The 24,709-nt window shown below is 32.9% G+C and overlaps 1 protein-coding gene and 1 pseudogene across 2 annotated transcripts; one reads left to right on the top strand and one right to left on the bottom strand.

Annotated features, from left to right (window-relative positions):
- The first annotated feature begins 27 nt into the window (after positions 1–27).
- Positions 28–9,491, top strand: LOC120140504 (annotated as a pseudogene).
- A 1,884-nt stretch (positions 9,492–11,375) lies between these two features.
- LOC120140503 (cell division cycle 20.2, cofactor of APC complex-like) lies at positions 11,376–14,407 on the bottom strand. 2 transcript variants are annotated; one of them, XM_039155483.1, is made up of 5 exons: positions 14,089–14,407; positions 13,230–13,499; positions 12,872–13,141; positions 11,945–12,775; positions 11,376–11,592 (listed from the first exon to the last, which is right to left on the bottom strand). In XM_039155483.1, the coding sequence occupies exons 1-4, from the start codon at positions 14,197–14,199 to the stop codon at positions 12,053–12,055; spliced, it is 1,374 nt and encodes a 457-aa protein (XP_039011414.1). In that variant the 5' UTR covers positions 14,200–14,407; the 3' UTR covers positions 11,376–11,592; positions 11,945–12,052. The 2 variants fall into 2 exon arrangements, with proteins under 2 accessions (XP_039011414.1, XP_039011413.1); XM_039155482.1 differs by lacking the exon at positions 11,376–11,592 and adding an exon at positions 11,657–11,727 and having other exon boundaries at positions 11,948–12,775.
- Between the last annotated feature and the right edge of the window lie 10,302 nt (positions 14,408–24,709).

Raw genomic sequence — 24,709 nt, 5'->3', positions numbered from 1 at the left:
AGCAGCAAACACAATCGTCAAGGATATATGACAGCTGAAGCAGGGAAGAAGGAGGAGGATATGGCGGTGGTGAAAGTCACTGGAAGAAGTCATGTCAAGTCGGGGAAGTTCATAGGAAGAAAAGAGTGTCAGTTGGTAACATTTGACCTTCCGTATCTTGCTTTCTATTACAACAAGAACTCAAGAAGTTGTTTTATAAGTGTGGCGATGTAGAGTTTGAAGGCAAGGTTGAAAAACAAGGTTGAAAAGCTCAAGGACGGGCTAAGGGTGGTTTTGGAGGAGTTTTATCAGCCGGGAGGAAAGCTTGGGAAAGACGACGAAGGGGTTTTTTAGAGTGGATTATGACGATGATACGGACAGTGTTGAGGTGTTGGAAATCGTCACTGAAGGGATCACTGTCGAAGAACTGGCGACTGATGATGACCAGATCTTTTTCAAGGAACTGATAGGTGATACCCTTCAATGGTGTCTTGAATCTGGAGGGCCTTCACATGCCTCTCTTATCTGTGCAAGTTTTAGTAATTAAATGTTGAAAAGCAAAGTTTGAATGGTGCAAAGTCAAAATTGATGGCACCACCAATTTGCACCGAAAGTGCATCAATTTAATGCACCGAAAATGTGTTGGTTTTTTGTTGAAAAATGGCAAGGGTATAATCGTAATTTAGTCATTGTACTTTAGGATATTTATAAATTAGTCTTTAAGTTTCAACTATAAATACCCTAGCTCATTTAGCTTCAAAATCATCCCAAATCATTATAGTTTTCTTCCAATACTAGAGAATTTAGTGAGTTTATTGAGAGTTATTTTCTCCATTTTATCAAGAGAGAATTATCATTGTTTTCTCCTTGGTAGATCAAGAGAAGTTGTAATTCATATTTTCTCATAGTGAAATTCTTCTATCGTTGCCTGTGGTTTTTACCCTATATTATTTATGGGTTTTCCACGTAAATTTTGTGTCTCTTTTATCTTCATTTTTATTTTATCAAATTATTAGTTGCGATTTTGCTCTATCCGATAGCCGTCTTCCGCAATAATTGATATCAGAGCCAGATTTGAGTGTGTAATATATGCTTATTGTCTTTGTCGTTGACACCAAAAGGTGCATCCTCCAACAAAAGGTGGATCCTCCAACATAATAAAGTAAGAAGGTATTACTCATTCTTTGAAGGTTCCAGAGAACTGTAACACCCCAACCCGTATCCGACCCGAATACGAGTCCGAGATGTCACATTGACTTTTCAAAATCTTTTTCGTACAAAATATCAAGACATTTGAACTCTTTTTAAGAAAATACAATAATATATTTTTGAATCATGTTTGTTATAAACAATTTAAGAAAATATATGTTTTATGAACAGTAAAATACGGTATGAACAATACCGTGAACAATAATGAACATTACCATGAACAGTACCCGAATGTTAAAATTTTCCAGATTATCAAAGGGGAACCGATTCCCCTGCTACAAGGAATCAATACCCTGCTACAGTACTGCTACAGTACTTTCGTAAAATACGTATAAATTCATAAAATTTAAAACGTTCATCATCTTTCATTCACCATTTACAAATATATGTTTAAAACATTACAAAATTCAATCATATGATTTTTAACAAAACCGATTAAAACATATCGGATTCAATTCTTTGTTTACATGTCAACCACTATAAGTATTACAAAATACATACTATTCACTTCTTTTATGATCTGATCTTTGGAAAGGAGAAACTGACCTGTCTTGCATAACTTTTTATCAATATTCTCTTTTTCGCTTTCCAAACCTACGTGTGAAACAATCACACGCTAAGTCGATGACTTAGTGAGGCATATAAAACATATAGTATAACTATGTACCATTTTATATAAATAAAAGGCACACATCAGAAAATACTATCACATCATATAAAAGCATATTTCCATTATATAACCGATGCACACATAATATCGTATAATTCATATAACGCATTTCGTATCATAAAAACAAACATATACATCATTTATATATTTTATTTGATATTATCTCTTTATTAGCCCATGGTACACTGGTGAGAACTGAAGGTATGTGAGTACATTGAGGTTGTGCACTAATGTTGTCACCACAACTCGTATAAATTTGCACCGTAGTGCCACGTAGAATTTGCACCGAAGTGCCACGTAGAAATGCACCGTAGTGCCATATAAGATTGTCCATAAGGATCACATATAAATTCCTTAAGAATCATATACATATACCAATGATCAAGTAGGTGTCTCAAAAGACCTCATACATGTTCCAAAGAATACATATACGTCCCGAAGGACCACGTAGAATTTGTCCCGAATGACCGCGTAGACCCTCTACTCTTGGCATGCCAACTATACCTATAGCTCTCGTATCATATAACATGTGCATTATGATCACATATCACATGTGCATATAATCATGTAGTTTACTTTCATGTAATTCATATCATTTTTCATATGAATTTATATTCATATGTCACATAGCTCATATCACTTTGCATAGATTCACATAAGCATATATATCATTGTGTTTCATCACTTATTCTCACATCGTTTAACATGTATCACAAGTGTATGTAATCACATATTACATGTAATCACATAGATCATTTCATATGGTTATATCATTTCTCATTTATTCATGTACGTATGTCACATATACTTTGAATCATCATTTTCACATACTCATATAATCCTTTCCTATAGTTCATATTTTATTTTCACATATGGCATATCACATAAATCACATAGCACATATAAACACATATCAGCTTATATAATCAAGTATACATACATTTCATGTCATTCACATCCTTATAATCAATTCTTCATGCACTATAACTATTGGAAATATACTTATCACAAGTCCAATTCATTATAATCATATAAACTAAAAATGCACTCATAATAATCATATCAATAATATAACATTTTAGGAGTCACTTCTTACCATAGTAACTCCATCACTGGCTCATCGCAAGCCAATGTTTTTTGATAGCATAAGTATAATTAAATTGCACTCACCTTAGCCTTGTTTTGATTCAATCCTAATCCTTTGATTATTCCAGAACTTGTTTAGGCTCAATATCAACATAAATATAACATTTTAAAACAATTATCAGAAGCCTAAATATTACACTAGATGTTAATAACTTAAGCTGGTTTAATCAACCAAATTCTATTTTTTTTCATTTAGAGGGGAATCGATACCCCCCAGGGGGAATCTGTTCCCCCTGCACATTCTGGAAATTTTGCTCAAACCAGAAATCATTGTTCATGCACAAAAATTCACTATATCAACTTAAATTCTTTATGTTTCATTCTCTTTTATATTCTTAACTCAGATATATATACTTAAACTAATTTATATCCATTTATTTCATCTTAAACCTCAAAAATCTATTCTCCATATAGAATTCAATAATCATACCAAATTTTCCATGTTATCCAAACTTAATTCTAACACTTCTAGCTTCTTATTCTCATAGGTGATAAGTCAAATTCATCCACCAAATTCATTTAAACCTTCTTATTTAATATTTCACTTAAAACCCCATTTTCTTTAATCTGTCATAACTCCTTTATCTTTTGATTTTAAGATAACTTAAGCTCTCCTTAAGCTTAGTTATCATCTAATGATCAAAACTCACTCACAAAATCAACAAATAATTGATTAACCAGAAAACTCACCTTTGAGCTGGAGCTTCACACACAAAGAAGAAAGGAGAATAAGAGAATTCTGGAAACCTTGTTTTTGGTTTCCTTCACCCCCACGTGTAAATATATATCCCTAATATTACATTTTTAATTCCTTAAATAATCAAATGACCATTTTGCCCTTTAATTCCTTTGATAATTACTAATAACTTTCCAGAAATATTCCCAAATAAATCATTAAACTATTCCACTATTCTACTTTAATCAACAAATTCTAAAAATTTACGATTTAGTCACTAACCTATAATTTGGGATGTTACAAGAACTATTCATGATAGTGAAATAGTGAGATCTATCCGTAATAGAAGTTATGACAACGAAATTTGATATTGAAAAATTCAACGGGAGAAATTCCTCATTGTGGAAATTGAAGATGAAGGTCATCCTGAGGAAAGACGAGTGTCTAGCAGCTATCAGTGAAAGACCGGTAGATTTCATAGATGACAATAAATGGATCGAAATGGACGGGAATATTATGGCAAACTTTCATCTAGCATTAGCAGATGAAATATTGTCAAGCATCGAGGAGAAGAAGGCAACTAAGGAGATATATGATCATCTCACCAAATTGTACGAGGCCACATCATTGCACAATAAAATTTTCCTTAAGAGGGAATTGTACACTCTCTGGATGCCAGAATCTACTTTAGTGACAAAGCACTTAAACACGCTGAACACTTTATTTTCTCAGATTACATCCCTAAGATGTACAATAGGAGAACAAGAACGTGCTGAACTTTTACTTCAAAGTCTGACAGATTTGTATGATCAACTCATCATCAACTTGACAAACAGTAATGTCACTAGTCTAGTCTTCGATGACGTTTCAGCTGCTGCTCTACAAGAAGAAAATCAGCGCAAGAACAAGGAAGACAGACAAGTAAATATGTAATAAGCAGAAGCGTTGATAACGATGAGAGGGAGATAAACAGAACGTGGCCAAAGCAGCAGTCACAAACATGATAGATCGAAGTCGATAAGCAAGAAGAATTTAAAGTGCTACAATTGTGGAAAGAAGGGTCACTTGAAGAAGGATTGTTGGAGTCTAAATAAAAACTCCAATCTACAAGGCAATACCTCCAACACTTCAGATGATGGAGATGTTCTATGCTGTGAAGCGTTAACCACCGTGGAAGGCAAAAAAAGATTTGCAGATATGTGACTCATTGATTCGGGAGCAACATATCACATGACCTCAAGAAGAGAATGGTTCCATCATTATGAACCTGTCTCAGGAGGATCTGTGTATAGTTAAAATGATAATGCCTTAGAGATCGTTGGTGTGGAAACCATCAAATTGAAGATGTATGACGAAACAATTAAAGTTGTTTGAGATATACGACACGTGAAAGGACTGAAGAAAAATTTATTATCGTACGGATTGTTGGATAATAATGCAAGCAAGAATGAAACACGAAAATGAATCATGAAGGTGTTCAGTGGAGCGCTTGTGGTGTTGAAAGGTGAAAAGATAGCTGCAAACTTGTACATACTGAAGGGAGAGACTTTGCTAGAAGCAGAAGCCTCTGTTGCCTCATGTAGTTCAGATTCTGCAATGCTATGGCATCAGAAACTTGGACACATGTCAGAACAAGGAATGAAAGTCCTTATGGAGCAATAACTACTTCTAGGCTTAACGAATGTATCAATTACTTTGTGTAAGCATTGCATAACAAGTAAGCAGTACCGGTTGAAATTCAATACGTCAAATTCTAGAGGTAAAAGTGTTCTAGAATTGATTCACTATGACGTATGGAAAGCACCAGTTACATCCCTAGGCGGAACAAAATACTTTGTCTCATTTATTGATGACTACTCCAGGAGATGTTGGGTGTACCATATCAAGAAGAAGTCAGACGTGTTTTCAACTTTCAAAAACTTCAAAGCGCGGGTAGAACTTGATTCTGGAAATAAGATCAAGTGTTTCAAAATAGATAATGGAGGAGAATACACAAGCGAAGAATTTGATGACTTTTACAGGAAAGAAGGCATCAAAAGACAGTTCACAGTGGCGAACACTCTTCAACAAAATGGAGTGGCAGAGCGGATGAACAGAACCTTGTTAGAAAGAACAAGAGCAATGTTGAAGGATGTAGGCCTAGAAAAATCATTATGGGCAGAAGCAATCAATACCGCCTGTTATTTGGTGAATCGAGCTCCATCAACTGCAATAGAGCTGAAGACACCAATGGAGATGTGGACTGGTAAACCAATTGATTATTCAAACCTTCATGTATTTGGAAGTGTTGTGTATGTGATGTACAACTCCCAAGAAATTTCAAAGTTAGATCCAAAATCCAGGAAATGCAAATTCTTGGGGTATGTTGATGGTGTAAAGGGGTATCGTTTGTGGGATCCCACTGCCCGTAAAGTGATCATCAGCAGGGATGTTATCTTTGTAGACGATAAAGTACAAAGAAAAGAAGACGGTGATAGCGCTGAAAAGTCAGAGACTACTCAGATACATGTAGAAAAGGAGGTTGAACAAGGATATTCTTCTGAAGCAGAACCAACACATGATGAACAAGAACCAGAGAGTTCTGAAGCCCCAATAACTCGTCAATCAGATCGTGTGAGAAGACGTCCCAATTGTCACTCAGATTATGTTATAGAATGTAACATTGCATATTGCCTTTTAACAGAGGACAGTGATCCATAAACATTTCAGGAGGCAATAAACTACTCAAATGCTTCAATGTGGATGATGGCAATGCAAGAAGAAATTGAAGCCCTTCATAAAAATAATACATGGGACCTTGTGCCACTACCACAAGGAAGGAAGCCAATTGGTAACAAACGGGTCTTCAAAATCAAGCGAAATGGTGATGATCAAGTGGAGAGGTATCGTGCAAGACTTGTGGTCAAAGGATATGCTCAAAAAGAAGGTATTGATTTCAATGAAATATTTTCTCATGTAGTTCGACTAACAATAGTTTGAGTAGTCTTGGCAATGTGTGCTACATTGAATTTACATCTAGAGCAGCTAGATATTAAAACAACTTTTCTTCATGGAAATCTTGAAGAAGAGATTTGCATGCTTCAGCCTGAAGGTTTTGAAGAAAAAGAAAAGAAGAACTTGGTTTACAGGTTGAACAAATCTATGTACGGTCTAAAGCAGGCACCGAGGTGTTGGTATAAGAGATTTGATTCATTCATTATGTGCCTTGGATACAACAGACTTAATGCAGACCCTTGTGCTTATTTCAAGAGGTCTGGTGATAACGATTTTGTTATATTGTTGTTGTATGTGGATGACATGTTGGTTGCAGGACCCAACAAAGATTATATTGAAGAATTAAAGACACAACTGGCTAGGGAATTTGAAATGAAAGACTTGGGATCAGCAAATAAGATTCTAGGGATGCAAATTCACCGATACAGAAGTAATAGTAAGATTTGGCTTTCACAAAAGAATTACTTGAAGAAGATCTTGTCACGATTCAACATGCAAGATTGTAAGCCAATTTTTACCCCTATTCCTATTAACTTCAAATTATCCTCTAGTATGAGTCCTAGCAGTGAAGAAGAAAGGATGTAGATGTCTCGAGTACCGTATGCATCAGCAGTGGGAAGTTTAATGTTCGCTATGATATGCACAAGACCAGACATTGCACAAGCAGTGGGAGTGGTTAGTCGGTACATGACGAATCCAAGCAAAGAGCATTGGAATACAGTAAAGAGGATCCTGAGATACATCAAAGGGACCTCAAATATTGCATTATGTTACGGATGATCAAACTTACTAATCAATGGGTATGTAGATTCTGACTATGCAGAGGATTTGGATAAAAACAAATCTACTACAAGATATGTGTTCAAAATTGCTGGTGGAGCTGTAAGCTGGGATTCAAAATTACAGTCAGTTGTGGCTATATCCATAACAGAGGCAGAATATGTAGCAGCTACACAAGCTAGTAAAGAAACAATTTGGTTGAAGATGCTGTTGGAGGAGCTTGGGCACAATCAAGAGTATGTCTCTCTGTTTTGTGACAGTCAAAGTGCTTATGTCTCTCTGTTTTGTGACAGTCAAAGTGCTTTGCATCTAGCAAGGAATCCAACATTTCATTCAAGAACAAAACACATACGAGTTCAATACCATTTCATTCGTGAAAAGGTGGAAGAAGGGACGGTAGATATGCAGAAGATCCATACCAAAGACAACATAACAGATTTCATGACGAAGGCAATCAATGCTGATAAATTTACCTGGTGTCAATCCTCTTGTGGCCTGTCAGAGACATAAGAAACATGAAGGTACAAGGTAGAAAGAATGGTGTGAAGATATGATTGTTCTAATCAAATCTTCAAGTGTGAGATTGTTGAAAATCAAAGTTTAAATGGTGCAAAGTCAAAATTGGTGGCACCACCAATTTGCACCGAAAGTGCATCAATTTAATGCACCGAAAATTTGTTGGTTTTTGTTGAAAAAATGGCAAGGGTATAATCGCAATTTAGTCACTGTACTTTAGGGTATTTACAAATTAGTCCTTAAACTTCAACTATAAATACCCTAGCTCATTTAGCTTCAAAACCATCCCAAAGCATTCTAGCTTTCTTCCAATACTAGAGAATTTAGAGAGTTTCTTGAGAGTTGTTTTCTCCATTTTATCAAGAGATAATTATCATTGTTTTCTCCTTGGTAGATCGAGAGAAGTTGTAATTCATATTTTCTCATAGTGAAATTCTTCTACCGTTGCCTGTGGTTTTTACCCTATATTATTTAGGAGTTTTACACGTAAATTTTGTCTCTTTTATCTTCATTTTTATTTTATCAAATTATTAGTTGCGATTTTGCTCTATCCGATAGCCGTCTTCCGCAACATTAAATGCTTAGTATTTCAACAATGGCTGATTTGACTCAGTTGACTTTATTAATTGTTTGGTATTTTGTTCAATAGTTGACGACGTCGAAAGATGGTCTCGCAATGGGTGCGCCTTCAACCATGCAATCCTCGATAGAACCTTGGCTTGGCATTTCATGAGCTCTTGGGCTAAAATCTGTAGTGGTTCAAGTTATATTTCCGACTCACCGTTTCTTGATCGGACCAAATCTCGACCTCGAGCTATCACCCAACCCGGTGGCTTACTCCAATAGCAACGCCGAGCAAGACCCGCAGCTTAGGGAGAAACTCTTCATATTTTTCGAAGCTGCTGTCGATGAGATCAAGTCGAGAGTGAACTCTCACCCACCATTCGACGGCGGCGCTAAACCGTTCTCGACTTTTTGATCTCCAGTAGCGCACATTTGGCGACATGTCACCCAAGCAAGTAATCTTAAACCCGAAGACTACACAATTTTTACTGTCTTCGCAGATTGTCGTAAGAGGGATTATCCACCAATGCCCGACAGCTAATTCGACAATCTGATCCAAGCCATATTCAGTATTCACCGTCACGCCGCCTGGTTGTTGGCGGCGAACCCGCCGGATTTCGGTACTTCGATGATACAAAGAGCTATAGAATCCCACAATGCTAAGGCCATTGATGAACGTAACAAGGTGTGGGAAGGGGTGCCGAAGATTTTCCAGTTCAAGGAAATCGGCGTCAACTTCGTGGCGGTTGGTAGCTCACCGCGGTTTAAAGTTTACGAGATGGATTTCGGGTGGGGAAAGCTGGAAGGTGTGAGGAGTGGATCCAACAACCGGTTCGATGTGATGGTGTATTTGTATCAAGGGAAGGCTGGTGGCCAGAGCATTGGCGTGATGATTACCTTGAAGGCTCAAACTATGAGAATTTGGAGAAATATAAAGAGTTTCTCAAGGAAGTGTAGTATTTTGTGTGACCAATGATCAAACTTGGAAATGTACTATTTTCACGTTAATTGGTTCGAGTTTAAGATAATTTATGCTTATAAAATCTTAATATTTTAATAATTAATATTAAAAATAAATATGATCTAATACATCACACTTTTAAATTTTATATATGATTTATGATAACTGAATTAAACAATTTAGCTTAAAAATTGAAAGCAAAAAAATTTTATGATAAAAGGTGAATTGTATCTATCATTAATTTACGCTCCTCCCATGATCATAAATTAATGTAGAATTTATTTTAACATTGATGTAAGTTATGTTTTTTATTGTTGTTGGTTTAGTTTGTCTTTCCCTTATCATGTAAAAATGGTATATGGATTTGTCTTTTTTGTAGCACGTTATTTGTTTGTTTTTATAATATATTTTTTTATCATGATTTGATTTTGTATTGCCTATTCATATTTAGATGTCATTTATTTGGATATCATGTTGATCTATCTTTGTTTTGGATCCTGAAATTAAATATTGATAGAGACTTGCAGTTATCGAAGATAAGTCACAATTAAGTAGTGATAATGTTGTTTGTCAATGAGTCATCCTTTTTATATGCATATTTATATTAGTGTTGACAATTTTATCCTTCATTGTCAATGATGATATTTATTTGTATTTATTATTTGTCCGAATTATTTGGTTGAATGTTTAATAATTTTTATATGTTTTTCTATTAGGTGTTTAGTTTGTGCATTTTAATGATTTTAAGGAGAATATCAGAGTTACATAATTAGTTTAATTTTTTTGTTTTTATATGCTTTTCGTGTTATTTTCTTCTTCATTTAATAAAACTTGATATTATTGTTAGTTTTAATATATATATATATATATATATTAGTTTTTAAAATATATTTGTATTTAAATAAATAATCAAATTGTACACTAATAATTAATGCAATGTCATGTATTAGATCTAGCTGCAGGCAGCTGCCCACCGGTTGCCAAAGTACTATGTCCATGTGGGTGTATTGATAGTAGTCTTTCTCGTTCTTATCCACCTTCGCTATTTACGTAAGTGAAGGTTCGCTATCATCATAAATGGAAGGGCTAAAGCAAAAGACCTGCTGGAAACAATCCTCCTTCAGTGTCCCTTTACATACCATCTGGCCACTGATGCTGTCAGCTTTCTACTACCTGGTTTTGACTTTTAGAATAACTCAGTTTTCACTGCTGTCATTACACTTTATCCTTTGTTATTGGATTATGTACAGAGAAAAACAGTAAATTATTGTACTTGCTATTTACTTTGTGGTAGCAACAAGTTCATTTTTTTTTCTTTCCCTGCAGTGTCATTTCTACCTATGGGAAGAACGGCAGGGCCACCTCTTAGGAGCTATTTTGATGGTCAAAGTTCAAGTCTTTATTGTTGATCAAGCATATGAAGCAATTGATCTTTCGATCCTTGTTCTTCCCCAAGGAACAATGGTGGTTAGTGGATATCTTGAAAGGGCCGATGCGTTTAAGTACCTAGGTAAGTTTTTGACATGGAGGAGCAGAAGTCAAAGGATTTGATTTGCAGAATCTGCTTAGTTTCTGCCATATTTGAGTATTATTGTTCAAAGGTTTGATTTTTAAGTGCAAATGTTTTATAATTGAATTTGTGTTGAAAATTTCAAGTCAAAACAATCCCCCACCACTGCATTTCTATCTATTTTCATTGTTCAACTCTTCGACAACATGAAAAAACCAAAGTTCTGCCCTTCCTTTCTATCTATCCATGGGATGGAAGGGCAGAGGCCTTTGGTGTCCCCTCTGCAAACAATGCATATCTTTCTCATAACATATACATCGTTTTATTTGTAACAAAATCAAATGAACCTATCAATTTCATTTGAAGACTAGAATTAACCACCAATTCATTTGTCTGCAAAATAAGATACAAAAGGATAATGACAACAGAATAGTTGATCTCTAAAATCTGTAATACAACTTTACTCACAGTTCTGGGATTCGTATTGAAGAAAGGGCTTATTCAAAACAAAGAATCCACCACACTTCTATGCCTCCCACAGTGACATGTGCTCCAGATGATGTAAATATTGTCTGAATCTAACATTCCTCATCATCCTGCTCAAATAAAAACCAATCACTAAACAATTAGGTAGAGTTAGGGTTCAAGGGACCCCACCATGGTTCAGGTTCTAGATGATTTAAATATTGTCTGAATCTAACATCCCTCATCGTCCTGCATTCCTGCTCAAATAAAACCAAGAATAAGACATTTCCTCGGGAAAATCACTAAACAATAACACATTTCATTGGGAAAATCACTAAACATCAGAAAAAAATTATGGAACTTCTAAATGTTTTTCAATTAGTATGAACTCACTCAAACTATGTATACATATGTTTCTAACAAATTAATGTTCAGAAAAAAAGAAGACTTGAAGCAAGATAGGTAAGAATTGACTACCATTGGAGAACTTGAAGCTGGTTCTGAAGGAACTACACAATTGGACCATTTGGTAGAGTTGGGGTTCAAGATACACCATGGTTCAACTCCTAGTCCTTTTCTTTATCATCGGATACGGTTCACCTGAGAGAATGGCTCATGGTGCGCTTTTTGAACAGTTTTAGCCACTTCTGGGACCCCAAAAACATTCCAGAATCTTAATGTCTCGTCTCCTGCAGCTGAAGCCACTGTGCAGCCATCAGGGCTTTGAGCCATGTAAAGTACCCTAGATGTGTGACCGGTTAGCTCTGCCATCTTCACCATGGATGGATATTTCCAAAGTGTCAATTGATTCTGCGTAAATCCATGAGAACTCAAAAGCTCCCTTTCATTCTTGCTCCACAGCAAAGCACACACCTGAGAGCCTGTATCAACTGAATTCAAGCATGCACCAGTATGTGTGTTCCAAAATTTTATGCTTCGATCACCACCACCTCCACCAGTGGCCAGCAAATTGCTCTGGAAAGGGCACCAAGCAAGGGCTTTGACAGCTGAAGTATGATCCTCCAACCTGTGCAGCCATCGTGTTGGTGAATTCGAAGATGCCATGGACCTATCCCATATGTGAACAAGATTATCATTGCCTCCGCTGGCTAGTTGTTGTCCGGAAGCTGACCATTTTAGCCCACAAACCTCTTGCTGGTGTCCTCTGTATGTTTCGACAATATGAGATCTAATTCTCACATCATTGTTAACAATCTGACCATCCATTCCTCCTGTTGTAAGAATGTGATTGTTCCATGCCATAGAACCCACTCTTGATCTGTGACAACCTCTCAGAGTTCGCAGCTGCAGCAACAAAGTTAAATATCAGTGTCAGATTAAACAATGGAAGAACAAAAATAAGAAGCTGCAAATATTTCAGCATGGTCTATGAAATCAAACCTGTTTGTTGGAAGCCGAATCCCATAGTTGTACTTCAGAATTGTTCAAGCCAACAGCAATATGCCGACCATCAGGTGCCCAACTCACACTTGTTATTGGTCCATTTTCATCATCAACAGTAACGAGTTCCGAGGTAGAACTATCTGAAGCATCCCACAAATACACAGTGTTTCCAAGTGCTATTGCTAGCACATTGCTGCTACCCCAATCCAATAAATTCAGGTAAAAGTCATCAATGAGATCAGGGGCATCCAATGTTCTCTCGGAGCTCTGAAGAATCAAAATGATAATAATCACATCGCATTAGTGTCAGTTGAACCAAAATTTCCTGAACTAGTGCATGACATACTCTAGTTACCTGGGGAATGTGTCTTCTAGGCTTTGCGGATTTGGTCAGATGAACTGAAGTCAAGTTCTCAGAAGGGAAGAGTTCAACTGGTTCTGGTGGCTTATTCTTGAAAGCCAAAATTCGGGTCCGGTTCATGTTCAAAGCCTCAGCCAGCAGCTTCCTGTAGGCCTCCCTGGCAGGGGAGCACACTGATTCATTCTCTTTGACCTTCCATCCTGTCAGCATGCAATGCGCATAATCGAAGTCCGTTGCTGAACGGTTTGGTATGAATCTGTCCATCTGGTAATACCAAAACACATTCAATTTGGATGTCACTGAAGGGTCTAGTTTATCAGTTCATAAGTTAAATAAAAAGAACTTCATTTAATCGAAGCTATTCTCTAAAATCAATTAATGAAATGAATGATTATCTAGAAAGCCTTTGTCAAGTCGAAATTCTAAAAATTAAACCCGATTTGTCATCATTAAAGTTCAATAAAAGCACATTCAATTTGAATGTCAGTACAAAGTCTAGCGTATCAGTTCATAAGTTAAAAAAGGATTTCATTTAATCGAAGCTATTCTCTAAAATCAATTAAGAAATGAAGAACTGAAACCCTAAAAATCAACCCTTAGTTGACATCATTAATATTAAATAGAAGCACATTCAATTTTAATGTCTCTACAAAGTCTAGTTTATCAATTCCAAGGTTAAAAAAGGGACTTCATTTAATCAAATCTATTCTATAAAATCAATTTAAGAAATGAAGAATCGATTATCTATAATCCCTTGTATCAAATTCAAAATCCACAAATCAAGAACAAGAAAACCCGGATCTGCAATCATTAAAATTAAATAAAACCCTACATAATTAGTTCAAATATTTACATTTTCTTTAGAAGAATTTCTTCTCAGGAGAACCTGTTCTTGAAGTGGCCATCTAGATTGACCCGTCAAGTTTGAAAAAGAATTCAAAGATCCTGCGTCCATAGCATCCATAGTATCAAGTATCCAAAAAAAAAAGAGTTATATACAATAAAAGAGAAACAAAAAAAGCAATAAACTATTTAAGATCCTGCAAGAAATAGTCAGGTAAAATCGGGGGAAAACTATATAGATTGACAGCCCGGAACCTGCAAAATTCAAATAAAAACTTAGTAGAAAAAACGATAAACCGAAACAAAATCAAATGAAGAATGTTAAAGATGAAAAACAATAGAGAGATTTGCTATGCGAGAGGAGCCGGATATGTTCGATCGAGAAATGAAAAGTTTGATGAAGGAATCAACGGAGTTTAATAATGATGCCGGAAAGATTATAAGCGGAGTTTTCTAATCCGAGTATAAGGAATATCTAGGTTTTATTAGAGAGCGCTGCAACGGCTATTTTCATAGAAGGCAACGGCTATTTCTAGGCTTAAATACCAAACATACCCTCGTAGAATAATGCAAATATCAGTTGAGATCTTTATTGAAAATGACAACCACTTGAACCCCTAAAGTTTTAATTTCATCCAGTTTAGCCCTCATAAAACCATTTTCGCCAAAACCCTAAAGGCCCTGTTTAATGATGTCGTGAGGTGGCCTATTTTATTTTTGTTAAGTAATGAAGTGAAAAAAATGGAATGCAGATATTTTGGATTTTTTATAACAATTTTGTCGCGAAACATAATCGGCGACAGATGATGATTACCTATCGATGATAGGTAGAAAAGTGCGGTATCAAAATTAAATTATTTAAAAGTTTAATAGTAAAATTAATATATCTCTAAAGTTTAATGTCTAAAACTATATCATTTTAGGTATCAATAGTCATCATAAAAGATAAGTCTACAACACATGCTGCATACCGCAACTTACTACTAAAGCGACGTACCGAAACACACTACAAACAAATTTATCCTTATTATGTAAATATTAAAAAGTATAAAATTTTATTTAAAATTAATCATTTATTAATATTTAATTATAATGCAATTATATTTTTTAATTAAAAAATAATAATTAATTTAAGTGATTTAATTTATTTAGAATTAATATTTTTAAGTTATATAAGTTAGAACCGATCATCAGCATCAGTCACCGTCGACGACCACCTTCACTCTCCGAAAAATCAACTGCTACAACATATAACGCTTCAATTCGCCAGAAAATCAATTGCTCATGATATTTTTAATAAAAAGTAGGTAAACTACACATTTAATACTTAAACTATTTCTTTATTTCGTTTTCGTACCCAACTTTCATTTTTTTTCAAAATCATACCTAAAGTTTACTTTTTGTTTCATTTTAGTACCCCGCAGTTAAAAAGTTAATGGCACATCTGACGTGTTATTTTTTTATTTGGGTAAACTACACAGTTCATCACTCAACTATCTTCTCACTCCTATTTTGATCACTAAAATATAAATTTTTTGAATTTAATCATTTTGATCCTCTCAGACTATATGATTATTTTTTTAGTATGACATGATAAATTAATTAATATTTAATATCAAATAAGATTTAAAATAAAAATAAAAATTTATAATTTTAATCCAACCCTTAATCCCCAATCGTTGATCCAAACCCCAACCCCAACCCCAACCCCACCTACATCACCCTCCGACCACCACATAAGAATCCATTGAAAAACGTTTGCGAACCAAAAATAAGTGAATACATAGAAACAAATTTAAGTGTCAATAATACGATAACCACCATCACCTTCACAGAGACAAGCTAAGAAAAATGTAAACATTGCTCAATAATCATAATTGAAACAACAAAAAGCTCAAAAATTTTTTATATAAAGATAAACACATCAACAATAAAAGGAAAAACGCATGAAGTGGATGAGAAGGAAGTTGTCATCCATGTTTCCTCATTTCCTCTTAAAATGTTGTAGTTCTAGAAAAAGTAAAACTAAATAAAGAAGAGATAAAAGAATATGAAACAAAACAAACAAAAAATATAGGTTTCTGTTTATACTTATTTTATTGCACTTTCTCTCATTTTTAGGCAAAATGAAGATAATTCATTTCATTAGATCACCAACCAAACAAAAGCAGTATTATTGTAACAGCCTTAACCCATATACGTTACTGCATATGAGTTAAAGATATCACACCAAACGTATAAAATATTTTTTTTTTGAAAATGTTAAAATTTTGGTTCTTTAAAATCTTAAAATGCATTTCTTTAATTTTAAAACTAATAATCACATAAAATAATAATGAAATATTTAAAAACATAATATAATACTGTACTATTCATTTATTTTATTTATAGTACTTAATATTACCTATTTTAAAACAATTTTAGATATTATTTTATAAATAATTATATAACTAATGTAAATATTAAATCAACTAAAACCTCATTAATATACATGTCACTAACTACAATACAACAAAATATAATGTCCTTACTGATTATGGTGTCGGACTTGATTTCCCCAGAATGACGCTGGTACGCATTCTACCTTGCTCGCTAGCTTAATACCTACGTGTGAACCAATCACACGCTAAGTCTTTCACTTAGTGAGGCAACATAAGGAAATAGATAAACTTTAACATATAGAACAAGTGATATCATATAAAAATATTATTAAAATTAAACATGTATAAATCCAATTACGATCAATAAAATTATTTGCATATACTAGAAGTTATAAATTTAACTGTCATTTCAAAACCCGTAATAAAAAATTTACTTAAACAGTCTGACAGTTAGCAGTACTGTGTAAAATCAATTATGTACTACTCTATTTCAATTCGTATTATTGCCCACTGTATCATCATGGGAATATATGGTAGTGAGTCAGTACGAGTGTGCGAATTGTTTTGCAGTTTTATTATCAGTAACAGTTTGCACTTCCAGTGCCAGTAACAGTAATGTACATGTTTTGTAAAACACATCATCATTGTACCAGTAATCCGATATGTATTTCACAATGTCACAACATCGTGAACCCACAGTGCACATATAGTGCAAGTATCAATAATCAGTAATCATTCCACCTCATGACATGTCATTTGTACCACTAACTCTCAGTATCATACAATGGGCGTAATTCAAAATTATATATTGTTCTCCATATAAAACATCCATATAATCGAATATAAATAAAAATTTCATAAAAATCAGTTGTGGACAGTTCATACCTAAAATGTTCACATGTTATAAAACAAACAATATAAAATATTGTATTTTTAAAATACAATTTAAAAAACATTTTCTTTTCTGATCGATTGAGGTTGACTCATCGTAAATCGTCCTCGTATCATTTTATATAAAAAGTTAGTTGCACTCGCCTGTTGCCTCACTAGCTTTAATACTACAATCATTTCATTCTCGGGTTTTATCATTTTCTTTTAATTCACTTTAAGCTTGCTTTTGGTCACGATCTACATGTCAATCGATTTCCCGACATATATAATTTTAAACATATATTAGTACTCGTACTAATATAATAAATTCAAATTCAAATAAAATTCTAAAAATACTATTCATGTACGTTAGATACTAATTTCTTACTAAACCGAAATCGACACCAACTCTATTAAATTATCTTTCTAAATCCTTTAATAATTCACTTTAATCCATATCATTCATCATTTTCCTACTATATCCAACATTTTTTCAATTAATACATTAGTATTGTAATTTTGTAATTTTCACCACTAACTTTTCGAAACTCCTAAATAGATCCCCTAAAATGTACAACTTTTCATTTCAATCCAAAATCCACATTCCATCACTAATTTCCAGCATAGTGTTTTAAATTTTCAAATGCTTACAACTTGATCCTTCCATTATTCCAAACTTGCGAAAATGGTCTGCTAACTTATCATGGTTCCATAATGATCTAAAACTCAATTCCAAGGCATGAAAATCATCCTTAAGTCCAATATAATCCCTATGACATTTTTATTAAAATTTTCCAATTATTTCTTTGTAACATCCCAAACTACGGGTTAGTGACTAAATAATAAGGATTTCATAATTTGTTTATTAAAGTGGAAAAATTGAATAGTTCAATGATTTAATTGGAAATATTTCCTGAAAGTTTATAGTAATTATCCAAAGAATTAAAGGACAAAATGGTTATTTAGTAAGAAAGATATTTCCCCCAATTATATGAATGATTCACGTGAGGTGGGGAAGAGTTATCTACAAACTCTTCTTCCTTCTTCATCTTCTTTCTCCCGTGGAAGCTAGGCAAAGGTAAGGGTTTTCTATTTTGTTGATTATTTGTTGAATTAAAAGTTGTGTTTTGATCATTAGATGATAACTAAGCTTAAGGAAAGCTTAAATTATCTTAAAAGCAAAAGATAAAAGAGTTATGATAGATTAAAGAAAATGGGTTGTTAAATGAAATCTTGAAATAGAGTTGATAAGTTGAATTTTAAGTTTAATTTGACTTGTCATCCATGAGAATAAGATGTTAGAAGTGTTAAAATTAAGTTTGGATAATATGGAAAATTTAGTATGATTATTGAATTCTATATAGAGAATAGAATTTTGAGGTTTAAGATAAAATAAATGGATATAAGTTAGTTTAAGTAATGGTGGTTGGGTTTAATGACATGATAGGAGTTTAAAATAGAAGATTTGAGTGAAAAATTGATGATTTTCGGGCTTAAAATACAAATTCTGGGAAGAGGGTATCGATACCCTATGAAGGGGTATCGATACCCCTCTTGAACGAAAAATTCCAGTATGTGCAGAGGGTACATATACCCCCTAATTGAAAAATGGAATTTGGTTATTTAATCTGGCTTAAGTTATTAACATCAAGTTTAAGGTTTAAGCTTCTGATAGTTGTTTTGAAATGTTGTATTTATGTAGACATTAAGCCTAAACAAATTTCCGGAATAATCAAAGGATTAGGATTGAATCAAAGCAAGGCTAAGGTGAGTGCAATTTAATTCATACTTATATTATTAAATAAACATTGGCTTGCGATGAGCCAGTGATGGAGTTACTATGGTAAGAAGTAACTCCTAAAATGTGATTTGATTGGTGATCGATGTGATGATTTGTGTGATTATGGGATATGTGTTATAAGACAATGATCTAAATGACTACATGAACCATGTGATATAAGTTATGTGATTACATGTATGTATTAATACATCTTGCTTGCATTACATGTTAGTGTGATTATGAATAGGTAGAAAGGAAACAAATGATGATATAAGAATCTATTATAATATATGATATAAAAATATGATAGTGAGCTATGTGAAAGAACTATAAATATATAAGTTATGTTATCGTATGCGTGACATGATTTGTATGAATGATATGAATATGTGATATATGAACATACGAGATTAAGTACATGAACATAGATGATATAAGAATAAGAAATGAATCATATGTTATGAGTTATATGGAAAATATATGTGAACAAGATATGATCTATGTTTTATAAACAATGCAAAGTGATATGAGCTATGTGAGTTATTAATATAAAATCATATGAGAAGTGAAAAGAATTACATGAAAATAGGCCAAGTGATTACATGTATATGTGAAAGAAGCTATGAGCTTATATGAATATGTGATATGAATGAAGCTATATGATACGATCTACGTGAAAATGCAATATATGATATATGTTATATGAAATGACATATGAATATGCAATATGTGATACATGTGATATGATATGAAATACATGGTTACACATACATGTGGTATGTGACAGAAGAGAAAAAACAAGTGATGAGAAATGTATTCATAATAAATGCCATGGTATATGATATGAGAGCTATAGGTGTAATTGGCATACCAAGAGTCGAGGGTATAGTAGTCCTTCGGGACGTATCCAGTAGTCCTACGGGACGTATATAGTGGTCCTTCAGGACATAATAGTCATTCGGGACGAATACTGAACAAATGTTCGGTGCCCATGAGGGAATTTATACGAGCTGTGGTGACAGCATTAGTGCACAACCTCATGTACTCACGTACCTCTGTTCTAATATACATGGGCAACTGAAAGATAATTAAAGTGAAAGTGATACAAGAAGGTAAGTTTTATATGCATGACATGATATATATGTGATAGTGAAATATACATACATATTGAAATGTCATGATGTTATGTGAAATGATATAAGTGTTATATGATATACAATATATATGATGTTATGTGAAATGATATAAGTGTTATATGATATACAATATATATGATGTTATGTGAAATGATATAAGTGTTATATGATATACATAAATGATAAGTACAATATTATATGATAAATGAAGAGTGTAGGATTTTGTATGCTAATAACAAGAATGTTAATACATGATAGTGATAGAAATTATGATAATGTTATTGATGTTGCTAATGATGGTATACGTGTATGTATGCATTCTGATATATGAAATGTACTATGATTTCTATTATATGGTTTTATATGCCTCACTAAGTCAACGACTTAGTGTGTGATTGTTTCACACGTAGGTAACAAGAAGAGGAAGATTAATAAAAGTTAAGCAAGACATGTCAGTTTCTCCTTCCCAAAGATCATATCAGAAAAGTATTGAATAAAATGTATTTTATAATACGGATGGTAGTTGGCATGTAAATAAAGATTTGAATCTGATATGCTCTAATCGGTGTTTTGTAAAATCATATGATCGAGTTTTGTACTGTTCACGGTACTGTTCATACCGTATAATACTGTTCATAAATACATTTTTTTACTTGAATTTTTATACTGAAACATAATATAATAGAATATTGTGGTATTTTCTTAAAATGTGTTCAAAGGTTTTGATATTTTGTAAGAATGTCATTTTTAAAAGTTAATGTGACATCTCAGACTCGTATTCGAATCGGGTATGGGTTGGGGTGTTACATTTAATGGTATCAGAGCTACGGTTTAGCCGATTCTAGGTAAAAAACGAAGTCAAAAGTGTTTTAAAAAGTATAATGCCAACACAAAGTGAAAAATTTTCTGATCTGATATGGTAAGGAGTGTATTGTCTTGTTAATAAAGTTAAATTCTTATTATATAAGATAAGTGAATATATGAGAATGATTTATGATATATATATATATATATATATATATATATATATATATATATATGATAGATGATATGTGAACTTATGTAAATGACATATGTTATATGATATGAATTGGATGATCATATGCACACGTGATATGTGATAGAAGTAATGATATAAGCACATGAATATATGAGAGCTTCCAAAGTGAAGCACAAGGCGATAAACCTGAAGGTAATAGCATTCACCTGCCCTGGCCAGGCAGGGAGGAGAGCGAAAACCTCAGGGAATGCCTGTATAAGATTAGAGAATGATTCATGATGTTAAATGATATTTCGATGTGTTTTCAATTCTATAGTTTGTTAACTCATATAATGAATGTATCAAATAGAGTTAAGTGCACCCGAGTTCAAGGGTGAATTTGAGAAAGGTTCTGTTGTTACAGACCTTTGGATAAATGATATGAAGATAATACTAGAAGGTGTTCATTTCTCCAAAGATGAGAAATTAAATTGAGAAGTTTCATTACTACGTGGATACGATAGAATATGGTGAATAAAAGTCACCATAAGAATATTAAAAGATCAAGTGACGTGGTTATGGTTTATAAAACAGTTCAAGAATAAGTAAATCGATGACAAGTTCATAAGACAAATGAAGCTCGAATATATGAGCTTGAAGAAAGGGAATTATATGTGTATGTGTATAAGTTTAATAAGTTAAGTAGATTTATTGCTGAAATGATTTCGATTAAGAAGAATATATGTGATTGGTTGTTTAAGGCTTGCACCTTAAATCAAAAGAATGTTACTGTTTTAAATTTGTTCTTATTTCAAGAAATGGTAAATCATGTTAAAGCTCTAGAAAGAGCTCAGAATGAAAGGATTGGAGAACAAAAATCTCAGATGATTAAGAAAATTAGTGCTTCATAAAGTTAAGCATCATCAAAGAAAGATAGAGATTCTGGTTTTCAACTTTAAACCAGATATGAATTAGTTGTATTCCTCGCTAGAGAATAGAGCCAATCCGTTCAGACGGATTGTAAATTATAGTATTAAAGGAACTTTATTGTTCTGAAATATAATAGTTTCTTTACAACATGGACAAAATAAAGTGGAAGAGATGAATGTTAATTGGAGAATATTAAAAGACCAAGGAAGGGTTTAAGAAAATGAATATGAATATCAGTGATCAGTTATAAGACAAAGGTAAATGGAATGGTTGAATTCGAACCAAAGAATTTGTATTATGGACGAGTGAGAATGAAGGTTTGATAAGTGAAGGAATAGCTAATGAATTATTTTGACTGAAAGATATATATATATATATATATATATATATATATATATATATATATATATATATATGGATAGTTTGATGAAGGTTTATGTTTTTGATTGAAAGAAATAAGTTGGATAATAAAGTAGTGTGAAAGTGAGTGTATTAAAGTTAAAGGATTTGGATGTTTGACAGAAATTAAGGATTGATAGAAATTTAAAAGGGATAAAGAATGATAAGTATAAATGATATGGAATGAATGAAAAAGCATAAAGGAAAAATGATAGTATTATGTATAAGTAAAGTATGGATATGATATTCAATATGATAGAATTTGTATTCTGGATGGAAAAAGTTAGCATCGGCTAACAAGATTATGAGATGAAAAATATATTGGAATTAGGAAATTTTATATTTCAGGATATGATAATCGAATATGAAGTGGATTTGAATATAGTTGTATATTTTGATTATGTAAATGTGAGATAGTGAAGGAGATAATGATTCATATGTTTAAGGAAACATAAAGAGTAAAACAAAAGTTTAAGAATGAATATATCAGTGATTAATTTATAAGACAAAGAAAGTTACAATGTTTGATTTTGAAACAAAGGAATGGTACTGTATTTGAGCAAGAGTCTGAGTTTAAAAGGTGGATAAGATATCGTTGAAATAAATAATTTGGAAAGGTGTATATGATTAATTAATCAGAGCTTGTGTTCTAGATTGAAGAGCTAAAGGAAGAAAAGAGTAAATAAAGGAGATAACATAAGAACATTAAAAGAGATGTTCTTATTAATGTGTGCAATGAAAATTCGAGGACGAATTTTCTTAAAAGGAGGGGAGATTTGTAACATCCTAAACTACGGGTTAATGACTAAATAATAAGGATTTCATAATTTGTTTATTAAAGTGGAAAAGTTGAATAGTTCAATGATTTAATTGGAAATATTTCCTAAAAGTTTATAGTAATTATCCAAAGAATTAAAGGACAAAATGGTCATTTAGTAAGAAATATGTTTTTCCCCAATTATATGAATGATTCACGTGGGGTGGGGAAGAGTTATCTACAAACTCTTCTTCCTTCTTCCTTCTTCCTTCTTCATCTTCTTTCTCCCGTGGAAGCTAGGAAAAGGTAAGGGTTTTCTATTTTGTTGATTATTTGTTGAATTAAAAGTTGTGTTTTGATCATTAGATGATAACTAAGCTTAAGGAAAGCTTAAGTTATCTTAAAAGCAAAAGATAAAAGAGTTATGATAGATTAAAGAAAATGGGTTGTTAAATGAAATCTTGAAATAGAGTTGATAAGTTGAATTTGAAGTTTAATTTGACTTGTCATCTATGAGAATAAGAGGTTAGAAGTGTTAGAATTAAGTTTGGATAATATGGAAAATTTAGTATGATTATTGAGTTATATATAGAGAATATAATTTTGAGGTTTAAGATGAAATAAATGGATATAAGTTAGTTTAAGTAATGGTGGTTGGGTTTAATGACATGATAGGAGTTTAAAATAGAAGAATTGAGTGAAGAATCGATGATTTTCGGGCTTAAAATACAAATTCTAGATAGAGGGTACCGATACCCTATAAAGGGTATCGATACCCCTCTTGAACGAAAAATTCAAGTATGTGCAGAGGGTACATATACCCCCTAATTGAAAAATAGAATTTGGTTCTTTGATCTGGCTTAAGTTATTAACATCAAGTTTAAGGTTTAAGCTTCTGATAGTTGTTTGGAATGTTGTATTTATGTAGATATTAAGCCTAAACAAATTTCCGGAATAATCAAAGGATTAGGATTGAATCAAAGCAAGGCTAAGGTGAGTGCAATTTAATTTGTACTTATTATTGAATAAACATTGGCTTGCGATGAGCAATGATGGAGTTACTATGGTAAGAGTAACTTCTAAAATGTGATTTGATTGGTGATCAATGTGATGATTTGTATGATTATGGGATATATGTTATAAGACAATGATCTAAATGACTACATGAACTATGTGATATAAGTTATGTGATTACATGTATGTATTAATACATCTTGCTTGCATTACATGTTAGTGTGGTTATGAATAGGTAGAAAGGAAACAAATGATGATATAATAATCTATTATAAGATATATGATAAAAATGATAGTGAGCTATGTGAAAGAACTATGAGATATATAAGTTATATGTTATCGTATGCGTGACATGATTGTATGAATGATATGAATATGTGATATA

Source organism: Hibiscus syriacus, unplaced genomic scaffold (genome assembly GCF_006381635.1).
Source record: "Hibiscus syriacus cultivar Baekdansim isolate YM2019G1 unplaced genomic scaffold, ASM638163v2 tig00110785_pilon, whole genome shotgun sequence".
NCBI lineage: Eukaryota > Viridiplantae > Streptophyta > Magnoliopsida > Malvales > Malvaceae > Hibiscus > Hibiscus syriacus.
The sequence above is the reverse complement of the archived record's forward strand: the minus strand, read 5'-3'. Positions and strand labels throughout refer to the sequence as shown.